The 18727-nt window shown below is 43.6% G+C and overlaps 2 protein-coding genes across 11 annotated transcripts in view; one reads left to right on the top strand and one right to left on the bottom strand.

Annotated features, from left to right (window-relative positions):
• LOC129823976 (ATP-dependent 6-phosphofructokinase, platelet type-like) overlaps positions 1-8687 on the top strand; it is a 36818-nt gene extending 28131 nt beyond the window's left edge. For 6 of the 10 annotated variants that reach the window (XM_055883171.1, XM_055883166.1, XM_055883174.1 and 3 more), the window contains 6 exons: positions 5257-5421; positions 6612-6673; positions 6977-7088; positions 7278-7377; positions 7591-7696; positions 7890-8687. In XM_055883171.1, coding sequence (XP_055739146.1) covers positions 5257-5421; positions 6612-6673; positions 6977-7088; positions 7278-7377; positions 7591-7696; positions 7890-8031 — 687 coding nt within the window. In that variant the 3' untranslated portion in view covers positions 8032-8687. Of the gene's footprint in view, positions 1-4244; positions 4398-5256; positions 5422-6611; positions 6674-6976; positions 7089-7277; positions 7378-7590; positions 7697-7889 lie in introns of all 10 variants that reach the window. The other 4 variants (XM_055883167.1, XM_055883175.1, XM_055883173.1 and 1 more) reach the window with 1 other exon arrangement.
• A 153-nt stretch (positions 8688-8840) lies between these two features.
• The window catches only part of LOC129823975 (presequence protease, mitochondrial-like), a 28219-nt gene continuing 18332 nt past the window's right edge, over positions 8841-18727 (bottom strand). Inside the window, 12 exon segments of the mRNA XM_055883165.1 lie at positions 8841-9450; positions 9637-9739; positions 10148-10293; positions 10666-10788; positions 11132-11244; positions 11536-11592; positions 11813-11933; positions 12038-12138; positions 12292-12457; positions 12627-12703; positions 14941-15061; positions 15437-15566. Of these exon segments, the coding sequence (XP_055739140.1) occupies positions 9357-9450; positions 9637-9739; positions 10148-10293; positions 10666-10788; positions 11132-11244; positions 11536-11592; positions 11813-11933; positions 12038-12138; positions 12292-12457; positions 12627-12703; positions 14941-15061; positions 15437-15566 (1352 nt within the window). The 3' untranslated portion in view covers positions 8841-9356.

Here is an 18727-nt window from a genome sequence, read left to right as displayed (position 1 = left end):
GTCCCGCTGAAAGCTGAAACAATCTCCTGGTGTCTGGTGGAAAGCAGACAACAAGGTCTTTCTCTAGGATTTTGCCTGTACTTAGCTCCATTCCATGTAGTTTTTTATCCTGAAAAACTCCCCAGTCCTTAACGTTTACAAGCATACCCATAACATGATGCAGCCACCAATATGCTTGAAGGTATTGAGAGTGGTACTCAGTAATGTGACGTGGTAAGGTTGGACCCAGGTGCAGAGAGAGACCAGACGAGGAATCAGTGGTTAAGGATAAACATAATACTTCACTGAGAAACAGTAGCCACAGGACCACAGTACACTTGATTTTTTTTTTTTTTTAAGTCTCAAAAAAGTCTCAAAAACTCACTCAGGAAACGACCACACACAGTAAACAATTCAAGCTTCTGCAAAGGACCACAGAAAAAAAAGACATACCTGAGTCCAATAAAAGTCTCTAGGGCGGTCTCTGCCGCCCTCTGGTGTCAGGAGGAACCATGATAAGTAATGTGTTGTATTGATTTGCCCCAAACTTAACACTTTGTATTCAAGACAAAAAGTGAATTGCTTTGCCAGGTTTTTTGCAGTATTTCTTTAGTGCCTTGTTGCAAATATGATGCATGTTTTGGAATACAGTCTTCCTTTTATTACCCTGTCAATTAAGTTAGCACTGTGGAGTAACTACAAATGTTGTTAATCAATCCTCAGTTTTCTCTTATCACAACCATTAAACTATGTAACTGTGTTAGTCACCATTGGCCTCATAGGAAGGAAACAGCTCAGAGATTTCACTATCTGAGTTAGGAAGGACGCCTGTATATTTGTAGTGACTGGATGTATTGATACACCATCCAAAGTGTAATTAATAACTTCACCATGCTCAAAGGGATATTCAATGTCATATTTTTTTTTACCCATCTACCAATAGGTGCCCTTCTTTACGAGGCATTGGAAAACCTTGCTGGTCTTTGTGCTTAGGTACAGAGACGAGGTAGTCATTCAAAAATCATGTTAAACACTATTATTGCACACAGAGTGAGACCATGCAACTTATTATGTGACTTGTTAAGCATTTTCCTTCCCATAACAAAGGGTTTGAATACTTATTGACTCAAGACATTTCAGATTTTCATTTTTTATTAATTTGTAAACATTTCTAAAACATAATTCCACTTTGACATGATGGGGTATTGTGTGTAGATCAGCGACAAACACATCTACATGTAATCCATTTTAAATTCAGGCTGTAACACAACAAAATGTGAATAGTTCCGAAAAGGCACTGTATATTAGGGTTTGGAGTAGTATTAGGGGTAGGTGTATTAAGGGTAGGGGTCGTATTAAGGGTAGGGGTAGTATTAGGGGGAGGTATATTAGGGGTATATATATTAGTGGTATATATTAGTGGTAGGGGTAGTATTAGGGGAGTAGTACTAAATTATGGGTAGGGGTAGTATTAGCGGTAGGTATATTAGTGGCAGGGATAGGTATATTGGGGTAGGAGTAGTATTAGGGGTAGGTACAGTGGCTTGTGTAAGTATTCACACCCCTTGGCCTTTTTCCTATTTTGTTGCCTTACAACCTGGAATTAAAATAGATTTTTCGGGGGTTTCTATAATTTAATTTACACAACATGCCTACCACTTTGAAGATGAAAATATTTTTTATCGTGAAACAAACAAGAAATAAGAAAAATAAACAGAAAACTTGACTGTGCATAACTATTCAAGTTATCTAGCCACTGAGATTTTTGCCCATTCTTCAATGCAAAACTGCTCCAGCTCCTATAAGTTGGATGGGTTCCGCTGGTGTACAGCAATCTTTAAGTCATACCACAGATTCTCAATTGGATGGAGGTCTGGGCTTTGACTAGGCCATTCCAAGACATTTAAATGTCTTCCACTCGAGTTTGCTTTAGCAGTATGCATAAGGTCATTGTCCTGCTGGAAGGTGAACCTCCGTCCCAGTCTCAAATCTCTGGAAGGCTGAAACAGGTTTCACTCAAGAATTTCCCTGTATTTAACGCCATCCATCATTCCTTCAATTCTGACCAGTTTCCCAGTCCCAAATATCCCCACAGCATGATGCTGCCACCACCATGCTTCACTGTGGGAATGATCTTCTCGGGGTGATGACAGGTGTTGGGTTTGCACCAAACATAGCGTTTTCCTTGATGGCCAAAAAGCTCACTTTTAGTCTCATCTGACCAGAGTACCTTCTTCCATATGTTTTGGGAGTCTCCCACATGCCTTTTGGCGAACACCAAACGTGTTTTCTTATTTTTCCTTAAAGCAAGGGCTTTTTTCTGGCCACTTCCGTAAAGCCCAGCTCTGTGGAGTATACGGCTTGGTTCTATGGACAGATACTCCAGTCTCCGCTGTGGAGCTTTGCAGCTCCTTCAGGGTTATCTTTGGTCTCTTTGTTGCCTCTCTGATTAATACTCTCCTTGCATGGTCCGTGAGTTTTGGTGGGCGGCCCTCTCTTGGCAGGTTTGTTGTGGTGCCATATTCTTTCAATTTTTTTATAATGGATTTAATGGTGCTCCTTGGGATGTTCAAAGTTTCTGATATTTTTTTATAACCCAACCCTGATCTGTACTTCACCACAACTTTGTCCCTGACCTGTTTGGAGAGCTCCTTGGTCTTCATGGTGCCGCTTGCTTGGTGGTGCCCCTTGCTTAGTGGTGTTGCAGATTCTGGGGCCTTTCAGAACAGGTGTATATTTACTGAGATCATCTGTGAGATCATGTGACACTTAGATTGCACACAGGACTTTATTTAACTTTATGTGACTTCTGAAGGTAATTGGTTGCACCAGATCTTATTTAGGGGCTTCACAGCAAAGGGGGTGAATACATACTGTATGCACGCACCACTTTTCCGTTATTTTTTTCATTTCACTTCACCAATTTGGACTATTTTGTGTATGTCCATTACATGAAATCCAAATAAATATCAATTTAAATTACAGGTTGTAATGCAACAAAATAGGAAAAATGCCTGAATACTTTTGCAAGGCACTGTATATTAAGGGTAGGGGTAGTATTAGAGGTCGGGGTAGTATTAGGAGTGTAGTACTATATTAGGGCTAGTTCTTTCAGTCTGAGGCCTCTGGTGTCTGTTGTTTTTGCTGGTAAATGTCATAGTGGAGCTCTCAGTTAGGTCCCAGGTAAGTGATAGATAGGGGCATGCACTAGTGACGTGGCATGTTTTGGACCCTGCGACTTCCATTGTTCTCCCTGCACCTTGTCTACTAAACATGATGAGCTGTCTGGTCCCTGGTCTGGTTTAACACAACCCTTAGCCCTTAACAACACTCCTATCCTGCTTTTCAAATGGCTACAAGCCAGGTGGATGAGGTGGATGAGGTGGAGGTTTGGAAGAGAAGGGTATGAATGAAGTAGAAGTAGTAGTAGTACTAACATTTAGATGTTTTTTCTAACCAATCATTTCCCATTCACCCATCTAGTTGATTTTATTTCTATCATCAACCAAAACTAGATTCTCACTAAGCATCTGAAACGAATAGTCACTATACTCTATTGGAGAAAGAAGTGAATTTACTTTAATAACTTACTTGTTGTAAACAAATACAGCATTTTAATTTGAGTTTACTGACAATCTGTTGCTGATATACAGAAAAAAAGGGAGATTAAGTGATTCATAGAACAGTAATAGCCTATCTAATTGTTGTCTTCAACCAGAACAGACCACCATTTTGTTTTGAACACGATTGTCTGCATGGGTAGTGGACCTTACAGATAACGACCAGCATTTTGCCACTTGCGTACAAACGTTCCCTCATGTCGTGAGGTCAAGTGCAGTCTCGCCAGGCTGCATTGTGACTGACTGAGTCTACTGTTGTTTCCACGACAACACTTCTGTCTGTCTGCCAGCTAGGGTGACCAACAAACCCCGCCCCCCTTCTGTCTCCTCTTTGCCAATGGGATGCCAAGCCAACCCCTCTCTTACACGGAAGAGCCTTACACACACAGCTACTACATGGTGTAGGGTGTAGATCAGGCCTTAATAGGGTAACATGTAGTATGATCTGCCTCCCAAATGAGAGCCTATTCCCTTTATAGTGCACTACTTTTTACCATAGCCCTATGGGCTGTATATTGCACTACATAGGGAATAGGGTGCCATTTGGGACACAGCACATACTAGGGTACCGTGTAGTAGGGTCTCTCTGAGTATGAGATGCTCCACCTAGTGGTGTAACGCGTTTGTGCCGCACCACTTCACCAGGCGTTTGAGTGTTTGCTGCAGCTCTATGAGGCCCGGACCAGCCATGAGGACTTTTGCATCCCGATGTGTGTGCTGCCTGCCACCATTAGTAACAATGTGCCCGGTACTGATCTGAGTATCGGGGCAGACACTTCCCTCAATGCCATCGTGGAGGTAAGGTAGAACTCACATAGCCTGGTCCCAGATCTGTTTATGCTTTTGCCAACTTCATTGGTGTCATTGTCAAGCCAAGCACGACAAGGAGTGGCAGTGAGTTGGCATGATAGCACAAACAGACAGGCACTCAGGCTAGAACACTGCTTTTAACAGGGGTGAAATGATACTCTACCATTTGAAGTTATCAGTGATCACTAGATTTGTATTATTATGTGGTCTGCTTTCCTAGACATCTACAAGTCATAATTATTAGCTCAAAAAGTAGTTCACTTATTGGACAGATGTGCGACCCTAGTTGACATTGTGAAACTATTGTGGGAATATAGACTGACAACAGACATATTTCCCATGATTTCTCTTCCACATTCACTCACACACGCACACAATGTAAACAACCCCATTTGTGTACACTTAGAACATACATGCTTCACTAGTTAGAATTAGACTTTCTGTTCCTTTACTAACTGGTTTCTGGTTTGATGTTTTGTAATAATTATTTGAGACTAGATCTGCATCCTGGTAAATCTTGAAATGCTGTTTGTATTTTATGATCGTATTATATTGTGACCTGGAGCATGTTTTGGGTAATTGTGTGAGCATGTTTGATACCAATACACAGCATTTTGTATGTACAGTACCTACTACCCAACAAAACAACATTGTCTGCATGCTATTGATAATTGTAACATTGGTTTGTGTCACAAATGCCACCCTATTCCCTATAGAGTGAACAACTTTTGACCAGAGCCTTATTGGCCCTGGTCAAAAGTAATGCACTAAAAAGGAATAGGGTGCCATTATGGACACAACCTGTGTGTCTATTTGATCTGACTATGAGCATCTGTGTGTGTGTCAGACATGTGACCGCATCAAGCAGTCTGCCAGTGGGACCAAGCGGCGTGTGTTCATCATTGAGACCATGGGGGGGTACTGTGGGTACCTGGCCAGTGTCGGGGGGCTGGCTGCGGGGGCTGACGCTGTCTACATCTATGAGGAACCCTTCGACATCAGAGACCTCCAGGTGAGGGATATTGTTTAACATAAGGTAGAACAATTATAGTAACTTTCCTGAAATTCCCAGGTTTTACAGAAATCCTGGTTGGAAGATTCCCGGCATCAGGAGGGAATATTCAGGATAAGACTGCTAAATAGCTACCCGGACTACCTGCATTGACCCTTTTTTCACTAGCTCTTTTGACTCATCACATACCTAAATATTTACATCAAAGTTAATTCCTCATTGGAATCCATAGTAATTGATGTACATATAATCACTGATGTACATATAATCCCTCAGTGCAACGGGGCCTCTATTTTAGGAGTGCTCAAGTGACCCAGATTACAGTAGATTACAGTACGTAGCTATGGTGGTTATTAATAGGTAGAACGCATCATCATTCCAGGAGTGTTAAGCTCTGATCAAGACAGATCTCATTGTTATGGTTTGAGGAGGCCTACTCAACAGCACTAGAGTGTTGTTGTCGTGCTAGTTGTTATTGTCTGAGAGACATTCTGCTGTTGTCAGGTACACAAATGTTGTAGAGCCCTTCAGATCATGGATAAAATATGCAGTCTCCTTCTAAGACCAGACCAATGACAGATGAAATAATTTGTATTATTTAATGCAATGAATATTATATATATGCTACATTATTATTTAATGCAATGAATGCTATATATATGCTACATTATTATTTAATGCAATGAATGTTATATATATACTACATTATTATTTAATGCAATGAATGTTATATATATGCTACATTATTATTTAATGCAATGGATGTTATATATATATGCTACATTATTATTTAATGCAATGACTATTATATATATGCTCCATTGTGGAACAAGGTGATGTCGATATTTACCCATGTGTTGCAAAGAGCACACACTCATTATAAACAAAAGATAATGTTGAGTGTAATTCAGTAGTCTAGCATATGTTCCATCGGCATGGTGTATACTGTAGCCTACTTTAATTGGAGTGAATGGCGACAACTCATCTAAGTAGGGGACAGAACAGCAGCAAGAAGTGTGCCACCTCCTGGTCACCAGAGCACTCTGCAGTCCTCTGTCCCTGAGACACAGCAGAGAAATGAGCTTCGTTCTGCAGCTCGGAAAGCTCATGTAGGTTACAGATAGAGGTGGAATACTCTAGAATACTTCAGACTTATCACAGATAATGTGAGGCTATTCTCTCTGCTTCAGTCCAACGTCGAGCATTTGACAGAGAAGATGAAGACGGGTATCCAGAGGGGCTTGGTGCTGAGGTGAGGCAGAGCTCATGTCTAGCATGATAGCCTCTTTACAAATGTACAGTATGTTAGGAATAAAGGCATACATGTACGTAGCCAGCTATGTATGATAGTCTTACTATCTTTATGCCACACTGTGTAGGCTATTAATACAAATTGTTATGTGTATGTTAAAATACTCTACTTTTTGTGATGGTCTATCGAGGCTCTATAGCGACCACTCAATATTTCTCAGTATTACTGAACACAGTAGGAAGAATCACCCTGTAACGCAGCAGCAGGACAAATGGAACCTTGACATTGTGTGTGACGTTACAGGAATGAGAACTCCAATGAGAACTTCACCACAGATTTCATCTACCAGCTGTACTCTGAGGAGGGGAAAGGAGTGTTTGACTGCAGGAAGAATGTCCTTGGACATATGCAGCAGGTGTGGTTACAGACACACACACACACTCACTGTTGCCCGATTGCAACTGATACCAACCAGTCAGATGTGAATTGAATGACGGCATACTGTATATTGATCATTTTACTGCGTAATCCACATATTACCTTACAGTTTATTATGACATGAACCTGACCTGAGTAAAACAGATTATTTATTTTATTTCCAAAGGGAGGTGCTCCTTCCCCATTCGACAGGAACTTTGGAACGAAGATTGCAGCCAAAGCGATTCAATGGATTTCAAGAAAGCTCAAGGAGTCATATAAAGAAGGTAGAGTACATGTTCTGAATTTAATACTAAAAATACAACAAAAAAATACAAAAAAGATGGGGCCTTTTTAGTTTGCATATTGGTTAATATACATCCGAAATGGCACCATTTCAACTATATAGTGCACTACTTTTGACCATGGTCCATAGGGGGAATAGGGTGGAATTTGGACTCAAATAAGTGTGCCCGACTGTATTTCTTCTCCTTGTGCAGGGAAGGTGTTTGCTAACACAGAGGACACTGCCTGTTTGCTGGGGATGCGTCGCAGAGCCATGGTCTTCCAACCAGTGGTGCAGCTCAAAGACCAAACAGACTTTGTGTAAGACAACTTTTACATGTTGTGTAGACCATGGTAGCACAAGGTTAAAACATTCTTCCTTCAATTTAACTGACAATGTCCACCCGTATAAAACAAAGTGCCAAATTGAGTGCATTAACTAAAGCTTCAAACTGTTTATTTTATGTCATCATGTTCTCGTGTGTGTGCGTTTTGTCCTATTCTACCCTATCAGCCACAGGATCCCTAAGGAACAGTGGTGGTTGAAGCTTCGCCCCCTGATGAAGATCCTGGCTAAATACAAGACCAGCTACGACGTGTCTGACTCTGGCCAGCTGGAGCATGTGACCCGGGTCAGGCCCAAGAAGGTGGACTGAGCTGACCAGCTAACTTCGCTGACCAGCACCTAGTCTGGGTAGGCTAGACCAGCACATAGTCTGGAAAGGCTAGTCTTTAGCTAGGGCTGCTCTGAGCTGATCCATTCAGTGTAACTTAGCTCCAATCATGGTAACTCTTACCAGCACTTTCACTCCGTCCCATACTCATGTCCCCTCAGAAGCTACTTAGGGCTCAATTGTCCACCCTTCTTCTGAAGTATGCACTTGCACACTTTCTCATATGGATTTTACACTGGTAGAAACTGCTTTCAGCCAATGCTTACACCAATCCTATGCTTTTAAATTCATGATGGGGAGTGTGCAAGTGCACACTTTTGGAAAAGGGTGGAGAACTGGGATGTAGCCCTTGTCTACTCCCATAGATGCTTCTTCTTCCCTCTCCGCCTTCTTCTAAAGGGAGAGCTGTTTATCCCACCACCTAATGTAGGTCTACTCCAGTGTTATGTTGTGTTGTCACTCCGTACTTGCACTTTGTATCAAACCTGGGTTGGCATCTAAGAGTAGGTCATGTTAGTTCCGCTGCTGTATTTTGTGGCTTAGTTGAGGATGTGTTTGTGAAACCCATTTTAATGTTAACTCACTGTGTGATCCGAGTGTTTTCTCCAAGTATTAAAGAATATTCATTGTGATGACAATTGTGAAACCTCAATGTGAAGTTCACGTCACCTCTCCTCACCACACTATTCAACATTTGAGGTCAGAGGATGGACATGGAAATCTCACAGGATAAAGCTGCATGTAGCATTGTGTCTGGTACAGAAGGTATGAGTTCAGGATTAGATAACACATTGTATTACAACATCATGATAATTTAATGGTCATATTTTCATATACATATGTACTCCATAGAAATACAATATTTCAGTAAACAGAAGCCATCGGTGTACATACTTGTACACATTCTGAGAGGTAGGGTTCTATGCCATAAAGAAATTCTGACGTATTGAATGAAATGTACGTTGTCATATTTGATACATTATGAATATGGTATTCAGGTGAGGTTAGACGTGATATTATTTATGAGATTATCTGTTTACTGTTGTGCGCATTCAGTTTGCCTACAAAATAGCTTTACACACATACCTCAATGGAATATTAAACTTTGTGTAACACAGAGCCGTAACAACATCAAAAACCAAAGCAACTGTCTGGTTAATTCAATAATAAATGTATATTATAACACTGTAGCAACAGTCCAGTTTTTTAGGACCATCAAGTACCACTGATGTTTACCATCAAACACAGTGCATCTGAAGTCTCTTAATTGGAGAAGATACATGTGGATACTTTTCCCTGATGTCCTGTTATTTTACCACCCATGACGGATCTTTCTTGATGGTGTCATTCTCAGGACCAAGAATAGCAACTCCACATGTCCTCTGTCCAATGCCAAGGTACCTGTGTAAAACATGGATACAAAATATTAAATGGCCATTCTCTTCATATTCACTTTCATTCAAAGTCCAATAATAAGGCATGCTCAGAAAACTTCCCAAAAGGACTAATTCATGGTAAACAGGAGTTGGAGCACAAAAAACAGATTCAACAACACCTGAAATAATATTAAACCAAAAACCACATTACCTGCCAGCCACATTGACCAGGCTCTTGTCTGTGACAGCGAAGAGTCTCTCTCTGTGGGCCTGTTTCAACTCATCTGTGATTCCACTCAGGAAACGGCCCATACCTGCAATATGATAATGTGATATTACATGTCAAGACAAGGATTGACACTTGGTCTTTTTCGTCTCTTATCATGGTCCATTTATAACACGTCATTTAGAAGACAGTCATGTTTCTTTCCAAAGTGAGACCCTGGTAAGGGACAACCTCTCTAAGTAAATGCCTGTCTCTGTAGAGCTGTCCTCATGTTATACATGCGTTATAATAACAAGTTACTGCAATAAAACTTAACAGGACATACAATAACAGCATGTTAAATGTCAGGTGAAGAGGTGAAGGGCTCTGGTAGCATCCCAAATGGCACCCTATTCCCTATATAGGGCACTACCTTTAACCAGTGCCTGCAGGGCTCTGGTCAAAAGTAGCACTATATAGGGAATAGGGTGCCATTTGGGACACATCCTCTGTTCACCTTTATTGGAGGGGGCGACGGGGGAGTCCACGGCTGAGAACACAGACAGCTTGGCCTCGTCGATGTCCTGCTGGGTAAACTGTCCTAATCTGACCCAGTCCACACTCTTACGGAAGGTTGACAGAGTCTGCACCGAGTTGGGGTCTCTGAAATCAACACAGGGACATGGAACAATGGGCTAAAGCTAATGAAATATGCCAAGAAGTGATCTAATACATGTATTCAAACAGTACAGTACATGAATTAAAATGAGTAAGTCCCCTTAATGTGCTCTGAACATTTCATGACTCGAGGATCAAGAAAATGTATTCAAAATAGCTTGTGAAGTTTTGTGATTGTGTGTTCAATGATAGAATATGGCAGTTTCTTCAATTTCCTGAAAAGTTTCTAGTTTTGGAGATTTTCCGCAACATGTCTTTCTGCAGCTTTGTCATGTGTTAGTCTGTATGACTACTGTTAAAACCTGTTTAATTACAGTATAATCCTGTTGTATTACAGTACATTAATACACTACACACCTGTATGAATAGAAGGTGAATAGTCCTCCTCCCACCCTGGCCCCTCCACCATAGGCCCCACCCTTCTCTCTGATCTCGCCGTGCAGGTACTTAGCAGTCATCATCCGGGACAGGATATTCAGGCTGAGGGAGAGAGCGGGGACGAGCATGGGTAAATACGGGGTTACAACATTTGTAACCTTCAGAAATAGTTTTACAGACATCCTGGTTGGAGAATTCTGGAGTTTGTGCGTATTCCCTCCTGATTCCAGGAATATCCAAACCAGATTTCTGGAACATCAGGGAATTTGGGGAAAGTACGCTTTTTACAACCCTAGTAAATATGAACATGGATCTACAGAAACAGCTAGCATTTGCGCTAATGCTAGTTAGCATAAAAATGGTATCCATGAGTTCATCTGACTCTAGGGAAGTAGATAAAGGGTATCATTGCCAAAATCCCAAACTATCCCTTTAAGACAGTCACCTCGCATAGTCCTCATGGGTGAAGGGCACGGTTCGGATACATTCGCTGACAAAGTTGATTGGGAAGGGCATTGGGAAAAATGTCTTCATCTGGCAGGGCTTGAAGTTGGGCTCCTGTGGGGTGATGATCGAACACACTTACATTAGCTCAATGGTAGATTAAGAAGGTCAGAAACCAATGATAAAAGTGTTACTCAACAATAATAAAAGGAAGACCAAACTAATATTCAGAGGCCGTATGGATCAAGTGTCTCAGAGTAGGAGTGCTGATCTAGGATCAGGTCCCCCTGTCTAACATGTAATCTTATTCATTGCGATCTTAAAAGGCAAAACTGTTCCTCAATCAGTATTCTTACTGAGATGCTTGATACATAGGTCTAGTTTAAAAGTGGAGGCGGTACGCACAGTGATTAGTTTTCTACTTGGGCCAGATCCAGGAGCTGCCAGTGGGTCAAGAGGTCTCTGTTAAGATTAAAAGAACACCTGTCAACTCACAGCAAGATTCAGGTTTTGTCCCAAATGGGACCCTATTCCCTACATAGTGCACTTCATATGAGCCATGGTCAAAAGTAGTGCACTATGTAAAGAATAGGCTGCCATTGGGGACATATGCCAAGTATTTATTTCACTGTGTTACAGTGCAGTCTCAGTACAGTACTAAGATAGTTTGACAAATCCATACCTCAGTGATATCGGACCGGACGGGTTTGCGATCCTTCTTATTGGAAGCAACGTTAGACATGAAGTTATCCAACTGTCCAGCGGCATCAGACATCTTCTGAGGCGTTGAGTTGACCGCACATCTGTCCGAACAACGAGAAGTTGTAATATACTTTACCCTCAAGTCAAAATAGAGAAATTAGAGTAAAATCTTGAAGTAGCTGTCACGTGTAAAGACTTTACCCACCTCATGTTCAGTGGGTTGAGAATGTGTCTCTTTATTCTAGGAAGTGTTCATAAAACTTGGGTGAGGTCTGGCATCTCCGCAATCCTTTTCATGAACTTGACCTGATATTCAAGATACACAAGAAAACTGAGATGTATTTAATTTGAGTGTACAGAAGTGCATTATATTCTCATTTAGATGTTACAATAACCCTTTTCCTTCATCATACAGCTTTTTCTTTGCTTCCAAACCCTCATTGTCCTCCCCCCTCGCACCTGCTCCATCCCTCCGAAGATCTCCTGTAATTCTCCTGTTGGGGTCAGGCTGCGAGCCGCCCTCGTCATGGCGTACATGTGACCAGAGTAAGAGATCCCATTGGCTAGTTCCTGAGCCGACATCATGACCAGCACACGCAGACGCTCCTCATCATCAAAGTGCGGGCTGTAGGTCAAGTTAAAGGTTCAAAGGTCAGAGCACAGAGAGAGAAGGGCTTAAATAATATCAATCAAATGAGTCATTAAAAAACAATGGACATGTGGTTTATTATCGACCATGCGACCATCGATGGATTATGTGCCATGGTATTATTCTGATGGACATGCGAGCCTACCTGTTGAATATGTCACTCCACAGGTGAAACATATCAGGAAGATTCCTCTCCAGACAGGAAGATGAGAGGAGGACTCCCTGTGAATCAGACTATGAATGAACAATGCTCTTTCTTATAGCTAATTGTGCTATACTTACGTAAAGGTATACTTTAGGCTTTATTATGACTGACTGACTGGCTGGGGACTGAGCTAGGCCTGGGCGATATGGCCTAAAAATCATATCTGGATTTTTTTCAGATTTATGGGCGATTCACAATATATCGCAATTTTTTGTTTTCTCTAAATAAGCATTGTTGTACAATTAAAGGTCAAATACACTGCATTTCAACCAGTCAGCAATAATCTAATGAATTCAGGGCTTGTGAATTTATACCTAGGCTGAGAATCTAAGCCTTCCAGAAGAAGACCCACTAATAATTTCATTATTTTATCAAAATACACTGAAAATAATATAAACGCAACATGTAAATGGTTGTTCCCATGTTTCATGAGCTTAAATGCAAAATCCCAGAAATGTTCCATACCCCAAAAAAGCTTCTCTCTCTCTCAAAGTTTGTTTACACCACTTTTAGTGAGTATTTCTCCTTTGCCAAGATAATCCATCCATTCCAAGTGTGGAATATCAAGAAGCTGATTAAACAGCATGATCATTACACAGGAGCACCCTGTGCTTGGGACAATAAAAGGGCACTTTAAAATGTGCAGTTCTGTCACACAACATAATGCCACAGATGTCTCAACTTTTGAGGGAGCGTGAGATTGGCAAGCTGACTGCAAGAATGTCCACCAGAGCTGTTGCCAGAGAATTTAATGTTAATTTCTCTACCAACAATAGGCTGCCCCCAATTTCGTTTTTAGAGAATTTGGCAGTACGTCCAACCGGCCTCACAACCACAGCTCACATGTAACCACACCAGCCCAGGACCTCTACATCCATCTTTTTCACCTGCAGGGAAAACTCATAATGATTGGCTGGGCCTAGCTCCCGAGTGGGTGGGCCTGGCTGCCAAGTGGGTGGGCCTGTACCCTCCAAGGCCCACCCATGGCTGCACCCCTGCCCAGTCATGTGAAGTCCATAGATTAGGGCCTAATGAATTAATTTCAATTGACCGATTTCCTTACATGAACTGTAACTCAGTAAAATCTTTGAAATTGTTGCATGTTGCGTTTATATTTTTGTTCGGTATAGTTTAACCTGCTTTTTTTTCTTCAATATTCACTGATCTGGCTTTCAAGTCTGTCTATGAAAATGTCCTTTTTGTTACAAATGTAACTATAACCATGCATAATGCAAATTCACTAATAATGACTAAACTCTTGTAGCAGGCATTAGGCTACAGAAAATTAAGACAGGTCTCATCAACAATCTCTCAAGCCCACGTGCTAGTAAGTAGCCAGCTAATGTTTATATTTCAGGTTCAGCCAACTTGGATCTATTTGCTAGCTAACAAGGTTGAACAGTTGAATTGCTATGAACACATCCTTCTGTCTGCCTCCAACTGTTTGAACAGCATGTTAGTCTGTCCACTTTGTTCACATGTTGAACTCAAGCGGCCTACCTTATTTCTCAGAATGAGAACGAGTTGCCAATTCCTCATCTAATTGAATGCTTATTGCACATTTATAAAACACAGACTAGACAGCTAGTATAACAGTCTTTGGCTAAAATGCTGCTAGCAGTACATGGTACCCCAATGCCGCATGCGACAAACTGAGCATTCATTTGACAGAATCAATGTTCATTGATATTTTCGTTTTAGTAGTGTCTGCTCTGTGTGCAATTTAAGTAGTTGAGACATAAAAAGGGTATCGTTAGAAAAGTTTCAATAATGTGTCAATGTGTTTGTGTCCATATGACCGATTATGTTGGACCAAACCTCAAATGGAAAAGTGAGTTGAAAGCGCATGTCAGAGAGGACGATGTGATCTCTCAACTTTGTTGGCGTGAGCGGCAGGGGGAGGGGCTTGCTGTGTAAACCATAGAGGAAGAGGCGAAGCGAAAGGTTTCGCTCTAGATAATGCGTTTGTTTCACCAATGTGTTTCTATGGGCTTATTTTGGACCTAAACTTGTAGCTTGCCTTCCCGCCTTTGGGACAACGTCTCCCATTGTTGGGGCGGAGACGTACATCTCGTCATTATATACAGATCTCTGGTGTAAATGGGAAGTTGCTCACAGCACAGAAGGAGCGAAGGAGACACTCATAAAAATGAAAAATAACAAAACTTTGATTCTTGTGATACAGGCATTTGGAATATCACGCAAAAAAATACATTAGAATGAATCCGATATATCGCCCAGCCCTAGGACAGACCTGTTCATACATATCCATGTTAGAGTAGTCAGGGTTGACTGATGTGGAGATGGACATGCCTCCTGTCTTCAGCTCCATCTGCTGGGCCTGCTGCCTGTAGTCCAGCCCTCCACAGCTCATCCTGGTAACAACACACTCCCATTAGCATGTCTCATCTCACAGCCTGGACCAACACATACGCCTTATCAATCACACCTTACACCCCATCCTAAAATAACACACACCTCCATTACCTGATCACAATTCACACGGCCATCATTAACTGATCACAAATACTACATACCGGTAGCTCAACCTGGACCGACGCAGCACGCCTTCTCACAATCACCTCAGTAACCCAGTCGGACACACATTCTCAAGACAAAACCTCAATACTCATCACAATTGCAACTAACTCCATTACCTTCAAAACATGTTTATGAAACCAAACCACACGAGCTATGCCTTCTAGACAATACACAAATGATTGGTCATATTATATGGGGTCTGGACTCACTTGGTGATGACACTGCAGAAGAGGGGCACATATAGTTTGAGGTCTTCAGGGAGGGTGTTGAGACTACACATAGCCCTGAAGTAGACCATCCCATTGGTTGGCTGCTCACAGTACTGCACTGGGACGCCTCCTAGTGGGGTGAAGAGAGTAGAACAGTACAAATGTCAGAGGGAGACAAAACCATGAGTCCAACTGTGGACCAGTTTATTTGCCAGTCTACCAATACTTGGAAATTGTACATCAAAACATATCTACATTTTGTCAAGTTACAGCCTTATTCTAAAATGTATTAAATTATTTTTTTCCCTCACAATATCCATAATGACAAAGTGAAAACAGGTTTTGAGAATATTTTTCAAATTCATTCAAAATAAACAGAAATACCTTATTTACATAAGTATTTAGACCCTCTGCTATGAGACTCAAAATTGCGCTCAGGTGCATCCTGTTTTCATTGATCATCCTTGAGATGTTTCTACAACTTAATTGGAGTCCACCTGTGGTCAATTTAATTGATTGAACATGATTTGGAAAAGGCACAAGACAGCCTGTTTGAAGTTTGCCAAAAGGTACCTAAAGGACTCTCAGAACATGAGAAACAAGATTCTCTGGTCTGATGAAACCAAGATTGTACTCTGGCGTTAAAAAAAAAAAAAACTTTATTTAACGGCAAGTCAGTTAAGAACAAATTCTTATTTTCAATGACAGCCTAGGAACAGTGGGTTAACTGCCTTGTTCAGGGGCAGAACGACGTAGATGTAGTGTCGGGGGTACTGGAGGACAGGAGGAGATGTAGTGTCGGGGGTACTGGAGGACAGGAGGAGATGTAGTGTCGGGGGTACTGGAGGACAGGAGGAGATGTAGTGTCGGGGTACTGGAGGACAGGAGGAGATGTAGTGTCGGGGGTACTGGAGGAAAGGAGGTGATGTAGTGTCGGGGGTACTGAAGGACAGGAGGAGATGTAGTGTCGGGGGTACTGGAGGACAGGAGGTGATGTAGTGTCGGGGGTACTGGAGGACAGGAGGAGATGTAGTGTCGGGGGTACTGGAGGACAGGAGGAGATGTAGTGTCGGGGGTACTGGAGGACAGGAGGAGATGTAGTGTCGGGGGTACTGGAGGACAGGAGGAGATGTAGTGTCGGGGGTACTGGAGGACAGGAGGAGATGTAGTGTCGGGGGTACTGGAGGACAGGAGGAGATGTAGTGTCGGGGGTACTGGAGGAAAGGAGGTGATGTAGTGTCGGGGGTACTGAAGGACAGGAGGAGATGTAGTGTCGGGGGTACTGGAGGACAGGAGGTGATGTAGTGTCGGGGGTACTGGAGGACAGGAGGAGATGTAGTGTCGGGGGTACTGGAGGACAGGAGGAGATGTAGTGTCGGGGGTACTGGAGGACAGGAGGAGATGTAGTGTCGGGGGTACTGGAGGACAGGAGGAGATGTAGTGTCGGGGGTACTGGAGGACAGGAGGAGATGTAGTGTCGGGGGTACTGGAGGAAAGGAGGTGATGTAGTGTCGGGGGTACTGAAGGACAGGAGGAGATGTAGTGTCGGGGGTACTGGAGGACAGGAGGTGATGTAGTGTCGGGGGTACTGGAGGACAGGAGGAGATGTAGTGTCGGGGGTACTGGAGGACAGGAGGAGATGTAGTGTCGGGGGTACTGGAGGACAGGAGGAGATGTAGTGTCGGGGGTACTGGAGGACAGGAGGAGATGTAGTGTCGGGGGTACTGGAGGACAGGAGGAGATGTAGTGTCGGGGGTACTGGAGGACAGGAGGAGATGTAGTGTCGGGGGTACTGGAGGACAGGAGGTGATGTAGTGTCGGGGGTACTGAAGGACAGGAGGAGATGTAGTGTCGGGGGTACTGGAGGACAGGAGGAGATGTAGTGTCGGGGGTACTGGAGGACAGGAGGAGATGTAGTGTCGGGGGTACTGGAGGACAGGAGGAGATGTAGTGTCGGGGGTACTGGAGGACAGGAGGAGATGTAGTGTCGGGGGTACTGGAGGACAGGAGGAGATGTAGTGTCGGGGGTACTGGAGGACAGGAGGAGATGTAGTGTCGGGGGTACTGAAGGACAGGAGGAGATGTAGTGTCGGGGGTACTGGAGGACAGGAGGAGATGTAGTGTCGGGGGTACTGGAGGACAGGAGGAGATGTAGTGTCGGGGGTACTGGAGGACAGGAGGAGATGTAGTGTCGGGGGTACTGGAGGACAAGAGGAGATGTAGTGTCGGGGGTACTGGAGGACAAGAGGAGATGTAGTGTCGGGGGTACTGGAGGACAGGAGGAGATGTAGTGTCGGGGGTACTGGAGGAAAGGAGGTGATGTAGTGTCGGGGGTACTGAAGGACAGGAGGAGATGTAGTGTCGGGGGTACTGGAGGACAGGAGGTGATGTAGTGTCGGGGGTACTGGAGGACAGGAGGAGATGTAGTGTCGGGGGTACTGGAGGACAGGAGGAGATGTAGTGTCGGGGGTACTGGAGGACAGGAGGAGATGTAGTGTCGGGGGTACTGGAGGACAGGAGGAGATGTAGTGTCGGGGGTACTGGAGGACAGGAGGAGATGTAGTGTCGGGGGTACTGGAGGAAAGGAGGTGATGTAGTGTCGGGGGTACTGGAGGACAGGAGGAGATGTAGTGTCGGGGGTACTGGAGGACAGGAGGTGATGTAGTGTCGGGGGTACTGGAGGACAGGAGGAGATGTAGTGTCGGGGGTACTGGAGGACAGGAGGAGATGTAGTGTCGGGGGTACTGGAGGACAGGAGGAGATGTAGTGTCGGGGGTACTGGAGGACAGGAGGAGATGTAGTGTCGGGGGTACTGGAGGACAGGAGGAGATGTAGTGTCGGGGGTACTGGAGGACAGGAGGAGATGTAGTGTCGGGGGTACTGGAGGACAGGAGGTGATGTAGTGTCGGGGGTACTGAAGGACAGGAGGAGATGTAGTGTCGGGGGTACTGGAGGACAGGAGGAGATGTAGTGTCGGGGGTACTGGAGGACAGGAGGAGATGTAGTGTCGGGGGTACTGGAGGACAGGAGGAGATGTAGTGTCGGGGGTACTGGAGGACAGGAGGAGATGTAGTGTCGGGGGTACTGGAGGACAGGAGGAGATGTAGTGTCGGGGGTACTGGAGGACAGGAGGAGATGTAGTGTCGGGGGTACTGAAGGACAGGAGGAGATGTAGTGTCGGGGGTACTGGAGGACAGGAGGAGATGTAGTGTCGGGGGTACTGGAGGACAGGAGGAGATGTAGTGTCGGGGGTACTGGAGGACAGGAGGAGATGTAGTGTCGGGGGTACTG

The sequence above is a fragment of the Salvelinus fontinalis genome, chromosome 26 (genome assembly GCF_029448725.1).
Source record: "Salvelinus fontinalis isolate EN_2023a chromosome 26, ASM2944872v1, whole genome shotgun sequence".
Lineage (NCBI taxonomy): Eukaryota > Metazoa > Chordata > Actinopteri > Salmoniformes > Salmonidae > Salvelinus > Salvelinus fontinalis.
The sequence above is the reverse complement of the archived record's forward strand: the minus strand, read 5'-3'. Positions and strand labels throughout refer to the sequence as shown.